This window comes from Argentina silus (assembly GCF_951799395.1).
Source record: "Argentina silus genome assembly, chromosome: 7".
Lineage (NCBI taxonomy): Eukaryota > Metazoa > Chordata > Actinopteri > Argentiniformes > Argentinidae > Argentina > Argentina silus.
Window position 1 is genome coordinate 5,372,570 of NC_139661.1, and position 22,604 is coordinate 5,395,173.

The 22,604-nt window shown below is 42.3% G+C and overlaps 2 protein-coding genes across 2 annotated transcripts; both read right to left on the reverse strand.

The window, feature by feature from the left end:
• Positions 1-1,960: 1,960 nt before the first annotated feature.
• LOC310806817 (cGMP-dependent protein kinase 2-like) lies at positions 1,961-6,410 on the reverse strand (the record flags this gene model as incomplete). Its single annotated transcript, XM_083673080.1, has 9 exons — positions 6,399-6,410; positions 5,902-6,038; positions 4,764-4,853; positions 4,065-4,206; positions 3,396-3,559; positions 3,050-3,172; positions 2,861-2,923; positions 2,238-2,304; positions 1,961-2,056 (listed from the first exon to the last, which is right to left on the reverse strand). The coding sequence occupies exons 2-9, from the start codon at positions 6,015-6,017 to the stop codon at positions 1,961-1,963; spliced, it is 861 nt and encodes a 286-aa protein (XP_083529206.1). The 5' UTR covers positions 6,018-6,038; positions 6,399-6,410.
• LOC310806976 (cGMP-dependent protein kinase 2-like) lies at positions 6,273-21,635 on the reverse strand (the record flags this gene model as incomplete). Its single annotated transcript, XM_083673256.1, has 13 exons — positions 6,273-6,421; positions 8,503-8,609; positions 9,202-9,300; positions 9,941-10,009; positions 10,224-10,318; positions 11,322-11,399; positions 13,918-13,978; positions 14,620-14,725; positions 15,921-16,034; positions 16,777-16,943; positions 18,250-18,599; positions 18,738-18,961; positions 21,590-21,635. The coding sequence occupies 13 exons, from the start codon at positions 21,633-21,635 to the stop codon at positions 6,273-6,275; spliced, it is 1,665 nt and encodes a 554-aa protein (XP_083529382.1).
• Positions 21,636-22,604: the final 969 nt, after the last annotated feature.

Here is a 22,604-nt window from a genome sequence, read left to right on the forward strand (position 1 = left end):
TGGGAGCTGGCTAGATGGTTTGGTGGAGACGGGGGTCAAGACAGACTTCAGGGGGTCTTTCTGGCTGTGATGGATACTTGTCATTACAGATTTGAGTGCTTGTTTTTTCTGTACGGTCTCCCCCACTTGAACAGTATCCCTCTTTACAATGCATTCAAAGAAATGAATAAAGTTATGTAATGTCAGATTCCTGAATGTCTTTGTTTATAAACCATTGAGAGTTGGTAATTTGCTGTGGGGCAGCTCTGGTATGAGGAATGTGGCCCTGATTTGTTCCTGTAGCTACTGAGCCATTTTTGGCCTGAGTGTGGTTGGGACTTGGGCCACAGATAAGGCTCAGGAATGGTAGCCAGAAACAGTTGTACCTGGGCCACATCCAGATGCCGGTAGAAATCAGATGTGGGCCAGATCTGGACCATCATTACTCTGCTGACAGGGTAGTTTAAGGCCAACAAACTTTTGCAGCATGGTAATGGGGAGGTGTGCCCCTCTCTGTCCATGTGAGGTAATTTCTTTACACATTTGTTTCTATTTTGGGTACATGTTTTTGGCTTTTGGCTCATTTTAGAACAAATGGCTGAAAATATTTTTAAAAAAAACCTGTAGCATCTCTTTAAGTACAAAGTAGACTTTGGAAGTAAGCACAGCTACAGTATTTTATCTGAGTTGGATGTCTGTCTCTCCTACTGTACATGTAGTCCAGTTTATTTTAATGAACAACACTAGCTGATGCAGCCAAATTCAAAGCAAAATACATATTTTATTTATTTCCTTCAACATCTCTGCAATTTTACCCAAAATACAGATCAAAATGTTATTTCCTCAGTTCAACAATGTCACTGAATGATAATAAGAACATTGTAAGCTCACGTATTTCTGTCCATGAAGGTAAACACCTATTCCTAATTGTCAATTCTTCAAATGTCCAAATGTCCACCTGTGCATACATTTACAATTATATACAGTAATATTGTTTTCAGAATAATACTTTTTAAAAGCAGTTGCAGATACATAATAACAAGTAGTTCTGTACATCACACAACTACATATCAGACACAGTCGTCACATTATGCCACACCATCATTTTTGGCTCTCAATCTTCACAAAAAAAATGTATGTACAGATTTGTTTCGTGTTTAAATTCAAAACACTTCAGATTCCAAATCAGAAGGTCGTGCATGAACACAACCAGGGTTGAGTTTCCCAAAAGCTTTGCAGCACTACGATCATCTGAATAGGCCCATTTTAGGGTATGTACTCAAGAAAGATGACCTTAGTGCTACAAAGTTTTTGGGAAGCCTTGATGTTTGTAAACAAAACTGTATCCCAAAAAACACTTCAGTATCCTAAATCTACGTCCTGTCCACCAGGTTTTTAAGGTGCCTCTGCACATGTACAATTTCTGTAAACCACCAACTTTAAGAAATACAGTATATGTACAGTCCTCGGTAAGCTACAGAAAATGCACTTGGATGCATCTCTTGAGGTAGCCTGTTCAAACCTCACCAGTCCTTCATCGCCTGCAGGCGGTTAACATAGGCCAGGGTGCTAAAATCCCATACATCGTCAACACCTCAGGCCGCGCAGAGGAACTTGTCTTCTCCCTACAACCACAAAGTTGACTCTGGGTCAAAAGGTAAATATTACCTCTGGTTTGGCACCCTGCTCTGAGATGCTCACACTCTATAACTCAGGCAGGGAGGAGCATCTCATGAAGTTGACACTGCTAGCACATTGGAATGCTAGCCTTAAGAGCACTAGTGACTCATACGTTGTGTGCTGGGATAGCAGAGAGTGGGTGGAAGGGGCGGGGGGGGGGGGGGGAGAATGTGTCAGAGCTAAATACTAAAATCCTTCATCCCATGTGTGTGTTTGTGGAAGGCGGAGGGGGTAGGGGGGTAATAGTGTAAGCTTTGCTGTTGGAGTGAGCAGAGGGTGGTGGGGAAGAGAGAAGGAGCTCTCAGAAGTCCATATCCCAACCAGACATCTCATCTGGGGGAGTGTCCTCATCTGGTGGGTAAGTGTCAAAGTAGCTGTGGTCTGTGGGGCCCGTCAGCTATAATGAAGAAGAAGAACAAGGGAGAAAAGGAGATGTATATATGATTACCATACCTTTATCTATCCAGGTAGGTTATTGAGAACACATTCTCTTGAACATTGGATACACCGCCACAGTGACAGTTATATCAAGAACTGTTGTATCCGATTTTTCTACCATTAGTTGAATGATAACTTACCTCTCTTTTCAGAGGTGACGCTAAAGTCCTGCCTTTCAGTCCGTCCCAGTTGAAACCATTAAACCACCTGTGGATACAATACAAAAAGTAGAATATATTATTTATTTATTATTGTTCATTTATCCCTGCTTTCTTCAGTTTCTTAACTGTTTCTTAAAGTTACGTATTATTACATTTTTCATACATTGCGACAAAAAATAGGCGATCATACACCACTTCCATTCCATACCTATGAATGAGCCTCACTATACAATAATTCCATTTCACCCCTTCCTAGTAGCTAAATTGAATTGACCCAAAAGTCAGAGAACCCTTTTGAACTTGGGCAGGTAAACTTGAACTCTTTGCCCTTGGGGGGTACATGGTACAACCGTGGCAGACGGTAAAAAGGGCACTTTGAGGTCACGACAATTATCAACCCATCTGTTGAGCTCTCTAGAGTGATTCAATATAAGAGATGGCTAATGTGGCCATGATGGAGTTTGCCACAGGACACAGCGGTCTGAATGGCCTCTCAGGGGATAGAAAGACAGAGACAGAGAGAGGATGACATCATCTGGGTCAATTGTTTATTGGTTCTAAGACGAGTGCAACACAATCATCCAATGTTCCTTTTTACTGACCTGTGCTTCTTAATATCTGTAATTCCATTTTTTAGGTTGCCCAGTCGCTCTGAGGGATTTCGTCTGTTAGGAAGACACAATCACAGAGATATAATGTTGAACTGAGGTGGATCGATGACTCTCGTTGCTGCTCGAAAGAGTGTGTGTCCATTTTGACTGTGCCACGTGTTTGTATAGAATATGTTCTACCTGCATAGCCTGCGTATGAGGTCCTCCGGTCTCTTGGTCACCTTCTTGGGGAAGTCCATCTTCTCGATGCCTTTCAGGATGAAGGTGTATGTCATCATGTGGTCACTGCCTGAAAATGGAGGACTGTGGGATGGAGACAGCTACTTTATTTTCAAAATATCATCATCATTTTTTGATGAAGCCTGTCTTGTATGCCCCACTGATAATCAACTCTCTGATTTGATCTGAGGCACTAAAACCAAGTAATGATGATTCTGTCATGGTTGTGTGCTACAGTAGAGTGCTGTCTCCTAAACCATGAGAAATAAAACACCACGCAAACAAATAGATGACTTTTGGTCCTGACCTGCCTGTGAGGAGCTCAAAGACCAGGATGCCCAGGGACCAGAAGTCTACGCTGAAGTTATGGCCTCTGCTGAGAATAATCTCAGGAGCCACGTACTCTGGCGTCCCACAGAAGGTCCACGTCCTCTGGCCACACCGGATCTTCTTGGCAAAGCCAAAGTCCACCTGGTGGAACAATCCAAGAGCTTAGGTGGCTCTTCATCGTGCACTTGCACTAGCACCCGTGCACTTTGGGCTCTATTTTCAAAATCAGGTCTATTGGCAATTTGTGCCGGTGGTAACTGGTGAAAACTCCACAGCGCTGAAGCGCAGTCTCACCTGCACTTATAGCACTACCGCAAGCGCCCCTTGCCAGCGCCCACGTTTTTCGCGAAGACTGTTTTTTTACGCTGTTAAAATATAGCCCTTTATGTCTTGCACTAGGGTTTCATATGCATATTATTATATAATAATAGTGACTATGGGATAGTATTGTGTGTACTGTCTTTAACAATACACCAAAGTAAATTCCTGGCAACCATTGTTTGCTTGGCAATCAATTTTTCTGATCTGATACATTTTTTGTACAATGATAAAAAATATATATATAAAAATGTGACTATGATGTGAGGACTATGAGGAGGGAAAAACAACGACTGTAATCAAAGTTTTTCCTAATTCTATATCTTACCAGTTTAATGTATCCGTCTGCATCCAGCATGAGATTCTCTGGCTTCAGGTCCCTGTAGATGACTCCATTGTGGTGGAGGTAGTCAAAGGCTTCGGTCACGCAGCCCACACAGAACTTGGCAGTGGGCTCATCAAAACTCCCCCTGCCAAAACAAATAAGAGAGAGCGCTTGGGTGTGTGTGTCTGCATGACCTGGCTCGGGAGATTCTCACTACAATTACTGTCAGCGACTCCAAGTCACTGATATTGATGAGGTCTCTGAACCCTAGAATCGGGTTGTGTACTCTGACAATCATAAGAGGCTTTGATCTTTGAAGTGGAGGGTAATGAGCCTCTATTAGGTTTCATGACTCAGTGATTTATTGACAGAGTAGGAAGATCCCCTTCTTAATAGAGGTCAGAGCGGTTTTCCACATCTTTATGTATTACAGGATGCTATGAAATTACCTGACTCTAAGATAAGTTAGGTGGCATAATGAAAGGTCCCTCTGTGTGTCAGTTGCAACGGATATCATGGGGAGGTTACCTCGGGTTTTAGACTTTCAGTGGAGGGTTAAAAAAAAAAAAAAAAGAGTACTTTCAGCACATGATTCTTCACTACAAAAGAAAATATCTGTCGGCCAAAATAAAGATCATCTCCTTTAAGTGTTTTGTGCAACTGACTTGACCCTATGACCCTGTGGCCCAGTCTCGAACCCACCTGTCTCTGAGCAGACTCCAGATCTCCCCACCCAGACACGCCTCCAGCAGCATGTACACATACTTGTTATCCCGGAATGTACGGTATAGTCTGGAGAGAGAGAGGGGGGGGGGGGGGGGGGGGAGGACAGAGAGTGATGCTGTTTAGTCCAACAATAAAGTGCAAAAGTCATTTTTTTAGAGCTCATGTTCATTACCTCCAACACTGGTGTCTACATGTATGTAAAAACAGTGATTTTCTACCTTCTGCAGTCAAAAAGATAACAGGAAAGGCAATTACCCTAAGCCTAACCCTATGACGTCATTGAGGGTCAATATCATTTATTTAAGAAGGTAGGTAGTCAAAAGATAGTCCTATGAAGGTCACACAATACAAGATACCACCAAATACCAATACCACACACACCCCTAAAAACACACACAGTAAAAAAATAAAGGGTCTGGACTAGGAAAGGGCAGTCCAGACAGTGACAAATTGTTTTAATATTCAAGCCCATTCCAGTGAGCGGATTGGAATTCAATCATGGAGAATGAAAATAAGGGATGAGGAGGCTCTGTGTATAATATTCCTTTGATTCATACTGCAGTAACTGAATTCTGGTGGGGGACAGCTTCTATCCCACTGAGCAGGGGATTCATAATCTGCTTGGGGCTACAGGTGGGGAGTGGGGCCATATTAAAAAGCTACTGATAGCTACTGCAAGGATAAGGTAAAATATCCTCTCTCATATGACACCATTTGTTTGGAATGAGAACAGTGTGAGCGAGTTTTGATATCTGCAATCTATAAGTGAATTTGAGAGGAACTCCTTCCTCATATTCTTTCCATTGCCACATTGTTTCTAGGAAGAAAACGGATCACTTTATCTTGCCTTAGCCCTGTTTCAACTGGTGTTCACCCGATATTTACTAGATATTTACTAGTGTAATTGCAAGGTAACTACTATGTAATTATAATTTTTACCATGTCATTGTATAGTAAATACCAGGATAATAGACTGTAAGTAAAGGCTAACTAGAGAAACAGAAACTATCTCTGTAGCTTCAAGACTGCTTGTTCCTGAGGAAAGGGGAGATGGAGCAGATAGCTTGTGATTGGATTAGAAAACAAGAGAGCTGTCATTGGCTGATGGACTGACTTGACGATGAAGGGTGAGGAGGCCTCGGTCAGGATCTTCCTCTCAGAGTGGATGTGCTCCTCCTGCCTGTTGTCCACGATGTGCTTCTTCTTGATGATCTTCATGGCGAAAGTCATATCCTCGTTCTTCACCTTCACCTGCAGAAATATTTATATTTTATATTTAATACATATAATATATATATATATATTGCTGTAGTCTAGAAATAAAGCATTGAAGCAAACACACACATACACATACACATACACATACACATACACATACACATACACACACACACACACACATACACATACACACACACACACACACACACTCCAAAATAAATGGTGTCTTCTACAGTAGGTAGGTACTTTTTTCTAAGAGTGTACCTAAAAGTATTGGTATACAGTGTACTGTATAGGTCTCACCAGTTCAACTCTGCCGAAACCTCCCACTCCCAGTGTGGTGATGACCTCCAGACTGTCCAGGGGCATAGAAGGAGGGAAGGCAGACACCTTCTCTTTCAGCTGGATCAGATCTGGGGACAGGGGTGGGCTGTGGTGGTGCCCACACACTGACCTTCTGGGGAGAGAGGGAGTGTGTGTGAGCAAACGTGTGTGTGTGTGTGTGTGTGTGTGTGTGTGTGTGTGTGTGTGTGTGTGTGTGTGTGCATGTTTCAATGCATCATACCAAATCCCCCTGATCAATGACTAATTTTCCCATGAAACCATCCACACACAATACCTAACATGGGAGCATTGTGAGCACTGATTCTCAATTATTCACTGTTGACCATGGGAAATTAACATGGACCTGTTTTGTCTTCCCTGGCTTTTGCAATATTCAGTCTCCACACTGACCAACTAAGACACTAGTGTTTGACCTACTAAGCTGCTCACCTTTCTCTGTTCCTCATGCAACCTCAGAGATAAGCCATAAGCTTGATTACTATCAGCTTGACCTCATCCAAATGAGAGCTACAGTCATGAGAAAAAGTTAGGACACCCCCCAAAATATTAAGTTATTCTCTTAAAAATATGGACATATCAATATGTTATCTTCTTTCTAACAATGTCTATAGATAAAGGGGATGTAATTGAACAAAAAACTATGAAAATGTAACTTTGTAATCATTTATTTAACGAAAAATTAACAATAATGCCAATTCCTACTGAGGAAAAAGTTAGGACACCCTATGCCCTAATAGCTAGTATTGCCCCCCTTGGCTGAAATAACCTCAATTAGACGTTTCTTATAACTGTCTACAGGTCTCTGACATCAATTGGGAGAAAGTTTTTCCCACTCCTCCTTGCAGAATTCTTTCAGCTGTGTGATGTTCGAGGGGTGTCTTGCATGCACAGCCAGTTTCAAATCAATCCACAGCATCTCAATAAGATTAAGATCCGGGCTTTGACTTGACCATTCCAGAACTCTCAATTTATTTTTCTTGAGTCATTCCTTGGTAGATTTACTGGAATGTTTTGGGTCATTGTCATGTTGCATGGTCCACATCTGCTTCAGCTTCAACTTTCGAACAGATGGTCTCACATTTTCCTCAAGCACCCTCTGATACAATACAAAATTCATAGTGGATTCTATGATGGTGAGCTGACCAGGCCCTGCTGCAGAAAAGCAGCCCCAAACCATGACATTTCCACCCCCATGCTTCACAGTTGGTATGAGGTTCTTGTTCTCAAATGCTGTCTTGGTTTTGCGCCAAACATGTCTACTCTTACTGTGCCCAAATAGTTCAACTTTGGATTCATCTGTCCAAAGCACATTGTTCCAGAAGTTCTGGTCTTTCTCTAGGTGTTCTCTGGCAAACTTTAGTCTTGCCCTGATGTTTTTTTTTGACAGCAGGGGTTTCCTCCTTGCACACCTCCCACGTAATGCAAACTTGTTCAGTCTCTTTCTTATGGTGGATGCATGTACTTTGACATCAATTGTGGCAAGAGATACCTGTAGGTCTCGTGATGACATTCTGGGATTGTTGGAGACTTCTTTAAGCATCTTTCGGTCAGCTCTTAGGCTGAACTTGCTTGGGCGGCCTGACCTGGCCATGTTGGTGGTGGTTTCAAATGTTCTCCACTTGTAAATTATTTTCCGGACAGTGGAATGGCCAATTTCGAATAGTTTGGAGATCTTTTTATATCCCTTCCCAGACTCATATGCATCTACAATTTTTCTTCTGAAGGCCTCAGAGAGCTCTTTTGATCTCGCCATGGTGATGCAACTCACTTCAACAATCAAGAGCAAACCAAACTAAATATCTGAGGTTTAAATAGGACAGGCTCCTCCAAAATCCTCTGTAACGATGTTCTAATCATTTGCACCTGATGTGGTGCTCTTTATTATAATTTTAGGCATTTTAAGTGGAACTAAATGTAGGGGTGTCCTAACTTTTTCCTCACAAGAAGATTGCATTTCTATTAATTACATTTTACCAATAATTTTTTAAATAATTTGTTTCAGTTGTATTTGTTTAGTTATATTACCTCAATTTTTCAATATTGTTCAAATGAATATCAAATGTCCATATGTTTGAATATGTTGAAGAAGACAAAGGTTTTCATAGGGTGTCCTAATTTTTTCTCATGACTGTATAGTCAAACCCCTCACCAGGAGTCCCACATGAGTTATAGGGGGGCAGAGATCTGCGGTTGACCTCATTTAAGGGCAGTTTGATGTTGAGTAAACTGTGGTGTTTTGGTCTCTGGAAGGTTAACCTGTTGAGTCACAAAGGCCTATCGTAGTTCAAAAGCCCCACGTCGGCTGCAGACCCTGGCCTGAGGCACCGCAAAACACCGGCCGGCATCAACAGCCCCTCTTGCTGTTTACAAAACAACCATTCAACATTCTCTCTTTGAAATGAGAGAAAGGGCTAAATATGCCATACGTACAATAAGTCTACTTAACATAGCTAGCATTATAGGACACAAGGTAAGTTCACCCTTTATTTCACGGCCCAGTATTAAGCAGGTTTTGACTTGAAAAGAAAATACTGGGTAAAACGCTAAAATAGTTACCGGACACAGCTATTTTTTTTACTAAATATTGCACAATGCATGACCAGACCCTAATTCACACAACAGAGCCAAGCTGAGCTGTACTGGGCTGGCCTGGTTTAGCCTCCACCATAGTTGCTGAAACAGTGCTGGAAAGGACCATGTGAAATTAAAATATCTGCGCTAGCACAGTATGGTTCGGTTCAGCCCTGTAGTGTAGTAGTCAGTAAAGTCAAAGTCTTAGTACCAATACTGAACCCACACCCACATGGTTCTGAATGTTGTTGATGATGCATTGCATCACTAGACTTACTTAGCATGCCTTTTCTTGTCATCACGGTCCAGGGTCGCTACATAGCCTTGAAGATACTTCTGAAGCTCATTGAAGGTCCCCACTGTCTGGTCAAATGTCCTGAAATAAATCAAATACATAGCAACAGGTCAGAGCTCAAATATCCTAACCTTTGGAAATTGGAAAAATCAATGTTAGTCCAGCATGCATCATGAATATGGCGTGTGCCTTGATAACAAATCATACTTCTGTGTATACTAACATTTCTTGTTTTCTCACTGTATCAGAACGTGAAGGTGAATTCTATCTAAATTCCAGTGGTGGTAGGAATTTATATTCAACTGACAGACTGAAAACACCAATGTATCAATTTCAAATTGAAATTCAGTCAGTTAATCAAAGGGGAGTTAACCTCTCAAGTGGACTGATGTTGAAACATCATTGATCCTTGTAATGCGTTTTCATTTCCCACATGGCCTAGCAGTAGACAGTAGTATACACCATCTTATAGTTTGAGATGGGTAGGTTATGGACCCCAGAGAGCCATAGATAGGCTTCACAAGAGTCTGTTAAATCTAGCGGTAGAACACAGTGTTGGCCTTGCCTTACACTCCATGAAAATATATTGGATTTTATGTTTTTTAAATAGAGGAATATATGATCTGTATGAAAATATGAATATACTGTATATGAACAATAATGGCACTGATTGTCCAGTTCCCCTGGTTTCTAGACACACCACTTCCCTCTGGATACTTACTCCCGGTCGATAACAAGGCATTCCACTCCGTTCTCATCGGCGACTATATTGGCTGACCTGACATCATCGCTGCCGAGGGGAGGACGAGGAGGAGGACGAGGAGGAGGAAGAGGAGGACACATCATACACACTGCCAGACCACACTGGTGCAATCGATGACACCTAGTATGCATGCATATCAGTCAACCTCCATATACACGTAGGGTTACCAATGAGGAAGATGTGTTAAAGTGATCTCTGTCGTACGTGTATTAGATAGTGATTGAGAGATGTTTATAGTTACCTTATGAGAGCCTTTTCTCCAAAGTAATCCCCTTTCTGCAGAGTGTTAATGGTCTGGGGCTCATTGTGCTCCTCTGTGCTCTGGGTCACCTTAATCTGAACAGCAGAGACAGTCATGAAGTTAGACCAAATTGGCAAAAGGCAAATAAACATAACACACAAGCAAAAGGAACAAATGACAAATATCCACATTTCTGCCGATTTTTTGGGGGTTCTGCTTCACTCAGTAGTAATGATCATGTATATTTTCGACCGCTCCCTTTCAATGGGAAGTCTTTGGCTCTGTTAGGGATAACCTTCACCTGGGGAGTCCAGCCTCCCATAAAAAGCCATCACGATGAGGTCAGCCCTCCATGCAATAACAAGTGGGTTTGTTTTAGCTAAATGCCCTATTTGACCTCCCTGACCTGACAGCCAGTTTCATGGTGGGGAGTGCTAATAGGGTACAGTGCTGGGGGGGGGGGGGGGAGGGGGGGGGGGGCGGGAGGAGGGGGCGACGACACAGGGGCTGGTGTGTGGGTGACATGGGGGGCCGAGAGGCGCCGTTTCCTGCATTAGCGGCTCCGTCTCAGAAACAACATCTGTCTCCTTCTCGTTAGCTTAACGCGAAAGGCTCTGCCACTGCCTCTCATTGGCTTCTAATGGCTGCTGAGAGTCCCCAGTGGACAGCTCTCTCGCTCTCGACATCTCCGGTGTCGGGTGACTGACTTTATCTGACAGACAGACAGGCCCCGTGGAGAGACGGAGGGTGAGTCATATCCACACCCCGACACATACACACCCTTGGGCTGGTCGCTCAGACATAGACAGAGTGTTCCAGGAAGTAAAGGACTGTGTGTGTGTGTGTGTGTGTGCGTGTGTGTGTGTGTGCGTGTGTGTGTGTGTGTGTGTGTGTGTGTGTGTGTGTGTGTGTGTGTGTGTGTGTGTGTGTGTGTGCGTGCGTGTGTGTGTGCGTGTGTGTGTATGTGTATGTGCGCATGCTGGCATGCGTACGTGCATGTGTGCGTGTGTGTGCACGTTTCTAAACACACACTTTGCACAGCAAAGTTGGTATATGTTTGCCTATGGTGTGGCAAGCAGGCACAAAAGGACATGTTACCTTTCCCTTTGCGATGATGTAGAATGTGCTTCCCTCCTCTCCCTCCCTGATGACATATTCTCCTTTGTCATAGTATTCCTGATGGGAGAGGAAAAGGCCAGTGTGTAATTGAGGCATGACATTGATTGAGCCATCGACCCGCTGAAGTCTGGTTCCCGGAGCTCAGGTCCCACAGGACACAGTGGAGAAAGGAGGGGAGCGGCCTCATCCAGAGACTCATCAGTGGTCAGTTTCATTCATCTCTTCTCTCCAAGCTCATTCAGTAAACACAACACACTACCGGATACTTTGAGAAGATAGACTTTCACTTTGAGGGAGTTAGACCTTGCACTCAAAAGGCTGTATCGATACTCAAAACCAATATGTCTGTAAAAATGCCCTATTCATACATGATGTCTGTAATGCCAGTATGAGAATTTTAGCTTGTTTGCAACAGTTTGTGTCAATGGCCCCAAAAGTATGTCATTATAGACAATTGGAGTACTAGTTGACAGTGACTTACAACCCAGCCACTTCAACTTTCAGTCGGTCATAATGACAACCACTAAACCAACCACTGACAGTGAAAACACCCCCTCACAACACTGGTAGCACATTAAAACAACTGTCATCCATTTCAGTTTCTGTAAACAACGTCATCTGAGGCAAAGTGGCCAAAATGGTAAAGAAAACAGACCTGGTGAACACCAAGTTCCAAAAATGGGCAGACGAAGTGAAAGTAGTAGTACTTACTCTCACCCAGTCATTCAACATCGTCCTTCACAAACTTTCCACAACCCTCTTTTCCTTTAGCTAACTATGTAAAATGACCACTGCCATCACCATCAAGCCATTACTCACCAGCTAAAACAGAGAGCACCTACCACTTTAATCCTGACGTTTTTACTGGCTAAACAAAACACAGCCATAAAGCAAGGAGCATTAACTCAACTCTGAGATAACTCTGTGTCCGACTCCGGAACCTTCTGGAAAAGTGTCTGCCATGGTCCGTTTGACTGAAGGATGTGTAGTCACAATGTATAACTGTCTTGTGGAAACATCCCGTGTGTTTATGGTCAAAAACCCCTGAAACATGAGGGATTGAGGACAAGACTTGTATAAACCCAGGTTTATTCTCAAGAAGTCTCTTAAAGGTTAAAAAAGAGCAAAAACAACACCCCTTCATTTTGCTTGTAGACAAAGACCCTTTGACGTCGTTTGCTTTGACCAGCTTGAGGCATTGCCCTGGATTTGAGTCAAATGTAAATCCTCTCAATGGAGATATGGGAACTGACTGCAGTACAACAAAAACTCACTGTACATTTGCACTGTATGGATGCAAAATAAAGTTCAGCACACCAAATAGTTGGGGCGCGGTGTGATTCCATCTGCTCAGACTTTGTCTCAAACAATTAGGTACCATATCTATCAATAAGGCTCCCATCAACATGACAAACAAAGTTCTTGTCAACCCCTCTCACCTGGCTCTGTTAAAAAGGGCTCCCATTTGCATGTACCCTGCAAGTACCCTCTCTATACTCCCCTGGTACTGGGACTGGGAACTCCTCAACAACACTGCAAAGACTCGCACACACACCAAAATTCCATTCCCCCACTGTTTAATGACAGGGGGCTCAATATTATCTGCCTGATTCTAGAGAAACATCTGTGCCACTATTGGGTTACACTCTCCCCCGTCCCCCCCTTTCCCCCATCCCCCCGAGACGCAATATAATCAACTCCATCAGAAATGATTGAATAACGGAATTCTGCCGTTCAGGACCCGGGGGATCGACAATTGAGAGGAATGTCCTTGAAGTTTTCATGTAAAAGGACGCTGAGATGGGGCTATTTGACCTGAAGCTGACAAGAACCACACTTCGTTCCCCCCCCCCCCCCCCCCCCCCTCACGAAATACAATGCTCACTGGAAGAGAAGCTGAATAAATCACTCAGTGGCATGCATACATCCCTCCTGTCACACGCACATCTTTAACAAATCACTCGTTCCCTATTTGAATAAACGCTTCCTGGGGCCTTGGTCAAATAATTACAGTAACAATATACCGGGCCTTGCAATGACAGGAATAATATCAGAGCTGTTCATCAAGACAAGTAATTTGTGAGGGCTTGCAGACTGGTGGCAAAAAAAAGAAATGCTGACACTCAGTAATAGCATATGGCCGACGGTAATGATATTTTGACAGCATGTATCCGCAATGCTGGGGCTCCTACCGATTCTGAAACAGGTCAGGCAGTGGTGAAGACAGTACTGCCATGGTAAACTGTATTCACTCATCTACTGGAGGGTATTCATTCAATTAATATTCATAACATCTGTCCACTGAGTGAACTTTACCTGTCTACTCAAATGAACTGCCAACTCATAGGGCCTGTAGTGATGCATGTGTCTGTCATTCATAGGATGTAAAGTGATGAATAAAAAGATGCTACTGTATGTGAGATAGTTTAGTTATGGTATTTGATCAGTGTCAAGCAAGCTAATTCTTAAACCAGAGTATGATTGATTATGCCTTGAAGTGTGTCCTACTAGTCTTGGACTTCTAGTGAAACATTCATACAGTAGTAGATTAAATGTTGACGGTTTAACTTACCACTTCAAGGCAGTCCACTATTTTGCTCAGTTTGTCCTCTGGTAGGTTGGCCAACAGTGAAACACTAACAAGAAAAAGACAAAATAGAAAATCAATGATCAAAAATGACCAATCAAATGTTTTTGTTAATTTGTATATTATAATACTGCAAATGCTTCTCATTAAACTGCAACATTCTCAATGTTTTTGAAACAAACAATATCAGAGAAGAGATAATGCTGTCAGCAGAGTAATTATCTGGCCCACAATTGCCTGCTGACTGGGAACCTTGTTTTCTTCAGTGATGTTAAATGCGTCTATTGATCCATTCTAACATGTGATGTCTGTGATTTCAGTTAACCATTCCATCCTGTTTTGATAACATGCTTGTTATAAACATGCCTTTTGATGAATACAAGGTCTACATATCTTATCTAGGTAGTTATGGCTACAGCCCTTTCAAGACTACTGCATTGAGCTTATCACTTCAATTTAAACAAACTTGATTAAATCAATGGTTAATTCAAAGCAGCATTTCCATTTTGTTCATAACAAACACTCAATTATTTGTCTGCTCTTACAAGATGGAAAGATCCCTTTGAAGCTTTCGGCATCTAAAACCAGCAGATACTGTCAATGATGTAGTTGAGTAGAATTATCTAACCACAATTGGACACAGTGGGGGCGGGAGGGGGGAGGGTTGTTGTGTTGTTGTGTTAGGCTGACCTTCTGAGGAAGTAGCGGTACTGCTCGTGCCGGGTCTCTGCGGTCATCCTCATGATGTTCTGAAACACCTCCCGGTCCAGGGCCCATGTCCTCACCTTGCTGACCGCTGGAATCATAACAACAGGCCTATCAGACATCAGGAAGTGCCAATTGCCAGCAGGCCCTCTAGGGTTTGACCTTCACCTCTTTAAAATGAAGCCTGTTTAACCTGCGTCCCCTACAGGTAAACAGAGCAGGCAGCAGCGAAGGGGACAGCTGGATTCAATAGAGGCCTGGAAGAAGGGATTGTGTAGCTTTGTTATGGACTGTTGATGTGTGGAGAGCTCCCAATAATATTTGTATTTAATCCATTTCATGTCTTTATCTCGCTGAATCAATAGAGTTATGAAATGAGTATACAGCAACTGCCAAGTTATCAAGGGTCCATTTCATGGAATACTGAGGCTAACCTCCCAAGGCCACATGCCAATTATTTGGTTATATATACAAAATATACAAAAATGTCCTTCAGAGACCCTGAGACAAAGAATGTACACATGCACGGCATACACCTCCAAATGCCAAGGAGGCGACCACCAAGCCAACCAAGACACCAGGCTGGAATCTGATGTAAGACCTTTGTCAACATGTCCACATAGGAGCTTAAGCTTGTTTGCTTCTATCTAATGACCTATCTGACTCCATCCCTCCCAACATCAGACAATTCCTTTGCCTTGAGACGCATGAGGACACCAATGATTGGGGTCAACAGAAAGTGAGAGGACACACAGGGCTTGGAGGGAAGAGTACATGGTGTTACAGGTTTTTTCTTTCTCCGAAATGCAGTTACTGTCGTGCCCGAAAGGCATGTTAACATCACAAGACAAAATGAGGATCATTTTATCATTACTACGTAATGGTGTGTGGTTACTTTTGTGGTCAGCCCACTCTTGTTTGTGTAAATGGGTTACAGAAGATGGTTCTAGAACATGATGGCTGCAGAACATTCCAGAAGCTCCTGAATGACGAGTAAAATATCACATACTTTTAACACATCAGGGATGTTTATGGGCAGCTTTGTTAAAGGTTTGCAATAAAAACAAAGCGATGCTTGCTATGCTGACAGAACTTAGGGAAATGCTAAACAACACTTTTTAATTGTTTTGCAGCTGCAATTGTTCTTTTTCAAGACAAATGACTTAAAATAAGCCAAATCAAATTAATAAATGACAAAAACACTACAGTGCTTTCAAAACATTTGATTTGATCACTGTATTTACATGTAGCTGTAAAGTAAAGGTATTGCTCTACACATATCTTACCTCTTACAGATGCTGTCCTGGTGCAGTTATATAATATTGCTAATTCACCAAAAGTGGTCCACACGGCTATTGATGTGAGCAGTTTGCTCTGTTGAAACACATCCAGTTTCCCATCTGTAAATATAAAAACAAGGACAATCAATAGCTTTATCAGACCCAAAGTCAGGGCATTGGTGCACACACATCATGGTACAAATGCTCTCGGCTAAATTTAGTGAGATCTAATGAGTAATGAAATGTCAAAACATAGTCCTGGGTACATGGTGCATGCAGAGGTTACATCATCGTCATGAGTGCATTTGGAAGTTGATGACATGATAGCCATCAACAGATGACCCCTTTAAAAAACTAAAACTGTGACAAAGGCCCTTATGGCCACGATAGTCACAAATGAGTGACTTTCGGATGATAATTGGTTAAGAGCAAGATCATAGTTTATTAAGGGCCCTTTAGGATCTAAGTCATCAATAAGACCTCTGTGGCCTTGTCACTACTGACGTCATGTATACATGCCTTAGAGTAGAAAGGTTCGGGACTCCCGAACACACTCTCTGCTTGCAAATAAACATTTAATACATACTGGTCCTCTGTGGCTCAGTTGGTAGAGGTATAGGCAATGCTATAGGTTGTGGGTTCAATTCCTGCTTGGACCATATATAAAACAAATGTAAGCACTTCCTGTACTGGAAGTTGCTTTGGATAAAAGCGTCAGCTAAATGGAGACATCCATGTGGGAATCCCTAATTCTTCTACTGTAAGTTTGTTTCCTCCAAAGCACCTGTTACAAGAGACTATATCTCAGGTGTATTTTAACGTTTTTTTCTAGTCTGGATATATGGTAAGTGGCTTTAGTTACCTGCCAGTACAAACAGGTGGTTCCCTGGTTCTCCCTGCTTGACGACATACTCTCCCTGCTGGTAGGTTCTCTCGTACATACACTCCACCATGTCCTTGATCTGCTGGGCCTCCAGCCTCTTCAGGTACTGGTTCCTATTGAGGGCTTCTGTAAGGAGCTTCTTCACACTGTCAATGACAAAGAGAGAAACATCTGTTAGTCTTGAATGAGACAGCTGTGAGACTGAAAAAAGCAAATGTAATATTTGCTCATTTATTTCAACAGAACCTGCAACTACATCATGACTTGTCATGAAAACACACACACACACACACGCACGCACGCACGCACGCACGCACGCACGCACGCACGCACGCACGCACGCACGCACGCACGCACGCACGCACGCACACACACACACACACACACACACACACACACACACACATACATACATAATCTCTCTCCTCTCCTCTCACTCCAGCCATACATATAGTTCTATGGAGGCGCCCTCTGTTGGGCACTGATAAAGATCTGTTTATTTTTCATTTTACTGAATCATTCTTCTGCTCTTCAGTTATTATATTTCAGCAGCACATGACCCAACCACGTCCCTGACAGGTTGAAATGTTGTCTATTGTATCACATGAAACCTAGCGTTTAAAATGAATGAGCACTTGGGGAGCATAAACACTGTGCAGTTACAATTCTTTCTTCTTTGTCAGAGACCATTCCATCCCACCCACCCACCCACATTAATCTCATGTAAAGAGCCTTATTATGAGCACACTCTCTAGAATACTGTCATTCACAGAGCTGCCAGGCTAAGTATTATTTTCAAAGGCTTTTTGTGTCTGAGCTTCGGTGGTCCTACAAGACTGCGTAATTGCTAAGCACTTGAGACCATTCCTCCTGGTTGTGGAGCGCATTCTTCACTCATTAGGGCATATGTTTTAAACATGCGCATGAAGGGTGGAGGAAGCCTCACAGCATGCTTTGTGTTCTGAAAACAGTTGGCCAACAAAAGCAGCCAGGCTCCAGGAACATTCACTCCATAAGGGGCTATCTAAAAAGATGACCGTATTCATGGGGGCGCATCATTATTAATGAAATGTATTCCGAATGTATTCAGTCAATTAGCAACATATGTGGGATGTGAATAACTATGTTTTCAAGCCATGTCCAGCGCAGTCCAACAGTCCAAAGAGCACATACAAGGGGCTAATTCACTGGAAGGTTTACCATGTGACAAATGGAGATGCAAGCTTTACAAATACATTGAAAAACCTTTTTAGGTTCCATTGAGAACCCTATGGGTTCCATGTAAAACCCTTTTGGGTTCAGTTTAGAACCCTCTGTGAGGGTTCAACATGGAACCAAAAAGGGTTCTTCAAAGTGTTCCCCTACACAGACAAATTAAAAACCCTTTTTTAGTACTAACTAGAACCTTTTTTTCTAAGAGTGTAGAACGTGACTGACTATCTAATGTCTCACCTTGCTTCCTTGGGCACCCGGACCTTCTCGAAGGAGAACTTGGGCAGGCCGCTGGAGTCATAGGTCCTGGATGTGGGCTCTGCTGACACCCCCGCTTTGGCCCCCTTCCTCCTGTTGAGCGTGTCCTTGATCAGACCACTGAAGTTGTTGGGGCTGAACCTGCTAGGCTTCAGTGTGGTTGGGGAGGGCTGGGTCAGACCCACAGCCAGACCCCCTGCTCCGGCCTGGTTCCTCATCACGTCCTGGACCTTGTTCAGCTGGATGCACTTGTTCTGCAGCTCCTCGCTCAGCTCCGCCAGGGCCCGCGTCTGCTTGGTCAGCTGGTCCTCGAGACTCTTGATCTGGTAGTCCTTTACATTCAGATTCAGAACAAAAACTTTATTGATCCATTGCTGCATGGGCAATTTGGTTGCATAAAAAAAAAAACAGATACAGGCTCCACATTAACAAGGACAAGGGTCGATAAAACAATCATCTGTGACAGTTACCTTGGTGGACAGCAACTCGTCGTTCCTCTTGCTCTCCCTCTCCAGGTCTTCCACCTTGGTCCTGAGGGCCCCAAACTCTGTGTTTTTACCGTTTGGCCCCGTGCCGTCTTTGTGGATTCGACCGACCCCGTTGGTGGAGATGTTGGTGCTGTCCGCTTGCTTGAGGTGTTTGGATTTCATCGAACCATTCCCCATTTTGTTCACTGACATGCAGTAGAAAACAGCTGAAGAGATAAAAGCAAGATACTATGCAGGTAAATATAAAGAAGAAGAGTATGAGTAACAAGCAGTCAAACAGTATCTCAGCCAGCCTCTGGTACTGTATGTACTGAGTAGGATGCTCTCAGTGTGTGCTGGCATTTAGTACCATATGGTTCATTGACAAAGGTCTGTTTGAAGAACATCAGAGTAAGGTTTCAGGCAAAAAGGCTGACGTGAGCAAACACTGTGCACAGTCTCTCAGAGAGAGGGAGGGGGGACAAATCAGAGGAAGAGTGTAATGGTCAATGGGTCTTCACCATTTATTATTCAGAAGCCCGGAAGTATTATATTACATGAGAAGTTACTCCCTATGTGCCAAATTGGAGCCGTGAAAGGAAATACTATGCTCAAATGCATTTAAGCAGTGGAGCCAAGGAACAGAATTGCACTGCAGAACACTATATTGTCTTCTAGAACTATCATACCATTTCTATACACAGAGACAGACCTTTGGAAAATATGGGTTATACTCCCAGTCCCTCCCACCGAGGGGAAGATAAATGTCAGAAGACAATCATTTACTGTACGGGACAACACACAAATACAGTAGACATCTTTTGCACAAAATGTATTGCCTAGATGAGGCCAAGTGAGAGGACAATATTTCACAAGAATTTTTGTGGTAAATATATTATGGAGAATCTAAATCAATGTCATTAGAGTGCCAGTAATACTTTCATGGAGCAAGATTTGAGAGGGGAGCAAATGTTGTGCTCATTCTTTTGTGTGTTCAGTGCGCATTCAGCTGTTGCCATCAGCATGCACTTGGCCATTAACACTCATGTAAATTCATTTTAGAAACAAGAATCCCTCTTGTTTCCATTTTAATATGAATAAACTGCCTATTTGCCACCTGTGTCTGTATATCAATTGCAGGGTAGCAAAATCAATTAGCATTTTAGATTAACTCTCCTTTGTGTCACATTGAATGGGCAATTGTGAAATTATCTCAATTTTGCGTTTATGTTACAGTCGCCTAGGCCTAGGAAATGTATTTGATTATTCAGGATAATCTGTTTTTTGTATTTTTCATAGTGTTTCAATTGAGTTGAAGGCTGTTCAAAAGTTAGTGACTATCATGCACCGTTGTAGAGCCATGTCAACATTCTAACAACCATTCTAATAAACCATTTACTGTGGAGAATCTTTGAAAACTACAGTTCTTTCAGCGAAGTCACACAGAAATACAAACATGAATACATTTACCAGTTCAAACCTTTAGATCGCAGGTAGCCGCCGATTAAATTGGTTTTGACTGGGTTATGATAAGGTCACATAACGGGAATTGCACCTGCCTAATTTGCCGCGTCATGTTGCGCTACCAGAATCACAAGAATCATTGAATGTACTTCCTAAAATAAGTCCTACTTACGACTTCTGCTTTCCGAATCCCGATTAACAGATTATATTAGTTTTTGAAAAGTGAGGAATGGGTCTTCTCCTTATCCAAGGATCAAAGATTGACTGTGCCCTTTCCGAACTCCAGGGCGTGCGTCCTCTCCCGCGGCGCGCGGTCAATTGAGCGCTCTAGAGAGCTGATGATCCTGGACACGCGCAGCTCGAGCCCAACACGCGAGACAACGATCCAACAGGCAATTACGATGATGACAGTGCATCCTTGGTAGAGTTTTGATAGTCATGAAAGGAGTGAAGATTAAATCCCATGTTTGTGCAGTTGTGTGTTTGGTAATAAACGAGACGAGATTAGAGTAAACTAGACAAGAATATTATAGAAAAGGTTAAACAAACCAGAGGTTAAAAGGTTAAAAGGTTAAACAAACCAGAGCCCTACACGCATAGGCTTACCTCTGTAGGGATCTGAAACAAACTCAAAATAGTCATTCTGTATTGATGCAAGAGAGAGATCATTCATATTTGTTATTTTAGTTGTTTTTTTGTATATTCCCAGAGAGACATTTCCACTGTTGCATCAAGCTCAACGATTGATTTGTTTTCCAATGGTGTTGATTACAGTCTGTGATGCCTGACTCATTCCATGGCCCTGAGCTTATTCCATTGACACAGTGAGTCCTTGAATTATGCCACATGGAGTGCCCACTAACAGTAGTTTGATTTAGCAATACATTGGCGATTGTGCATTTGAGTTTGGTAGTGCATAGGCAAATGCTACAGTACCATTAGGGTTTCAGCTAAGGTAGACTATGCTATTTCATGTACCATACAAGAAAATGTCTTCAAAACTACAGACATTTATATTTAAACTACATCACTGATGTATCCATATAGTGTCCTAAAAGACTGAGAACTCATATTTTGCATGAAAATAAGGAAACGTTCTTATGTTATGCCGTATTTAGCCCACATGAGGTCATACAGAGTATAGGTATGTATCCCTGATAACAATAGTCAGATATATTGCAAATACAAAGGCAGACCACAGAACCTCAAGAAAAATAAAATATTAGAACTACAGGAAATTCTACTAAGTTAAACTCAATTAGACATGACAAATATTAATATACAACTTCTCATCCTCTGTATTGACTATTCACAAATGAACATCTAGCAATAACACTCTGTGCTGCTATATGGAATAATATTCAAAGCTATGAAGAGAGGGCTGGACTTACCTGGAGGTTCTGGCTCTGCCTCTACCTCTGCCTCCAGAGGATGCATGTGTTTTATACCCTCTGGGCATGGGTGGCACTGGTCAAAGGTTGTGTGCACAAAGCAGACAAGAAGTCAAAGGGGTTCCAGGTCAAGGTCGTCTTTATAAGGCACGCATGACAAACAATTTATGTGTTCTGAAAATCTGCATAGTCACCTGCTGAGGAGTAAGTCGTAGAAAATATTTTAACACAAAAGACACAATCAGTGTGGTGCTAAAACAGATACTTCTGCATTGTAATACGAAAGAGAAATGCTTTATGGAGATACATCATCCAAATTGAGCAGAACTCCATTCTGGGATTTGAAGCCTTTAGATATTTAGTTTATTTATTCCCCAACTCCAAAATAATTACATTTGAATGTGTGTCCACGTGTGTCCATGACAATGAATACCAAACACTCCAAAACACATAAGTTCCAGTACTGCATAATACAGGAACATAACCCAGATATCTTTATGGTTACCATAAGGAAGGTTATTATAGTAAGGCATAGTGTGTCTATTTTTAACTCCAATGTACTGGAATAGTCCGGAGCAGAGCAATCCCTTCTGAATATAGGGACTGTAAAATGTAATCATGGGTAGTAAATATAGCAACATGAGCTATTTTTAGTATCTTATCACACAGGATAACTATTTTTAGTATCTTATCATACAGGACAACTGTTTTAGCACACCATAACTGCACTTGCCTGTTGGCCTAGTTATTGCTGAGGTGATGGAAGTCAGATGTTCATAGTACGATTTGATCAGGTTAATAATCATGTTTATTGCAGTCATGCTATGAATTGTCCTGTCATGGAAATATGATTGAGTTGTGGGGTGAAGTGCAACACCTAATGGCTTAACAAACTGAAAACCGCTATACATTTTCTACATATTGTTACATATAGGATATAGTACGGATATAGTGTTAGCTGCTAAGCTATCGCGCTAGGCTATGTTGTACAGACCAATAACAATAGCTAACCAAC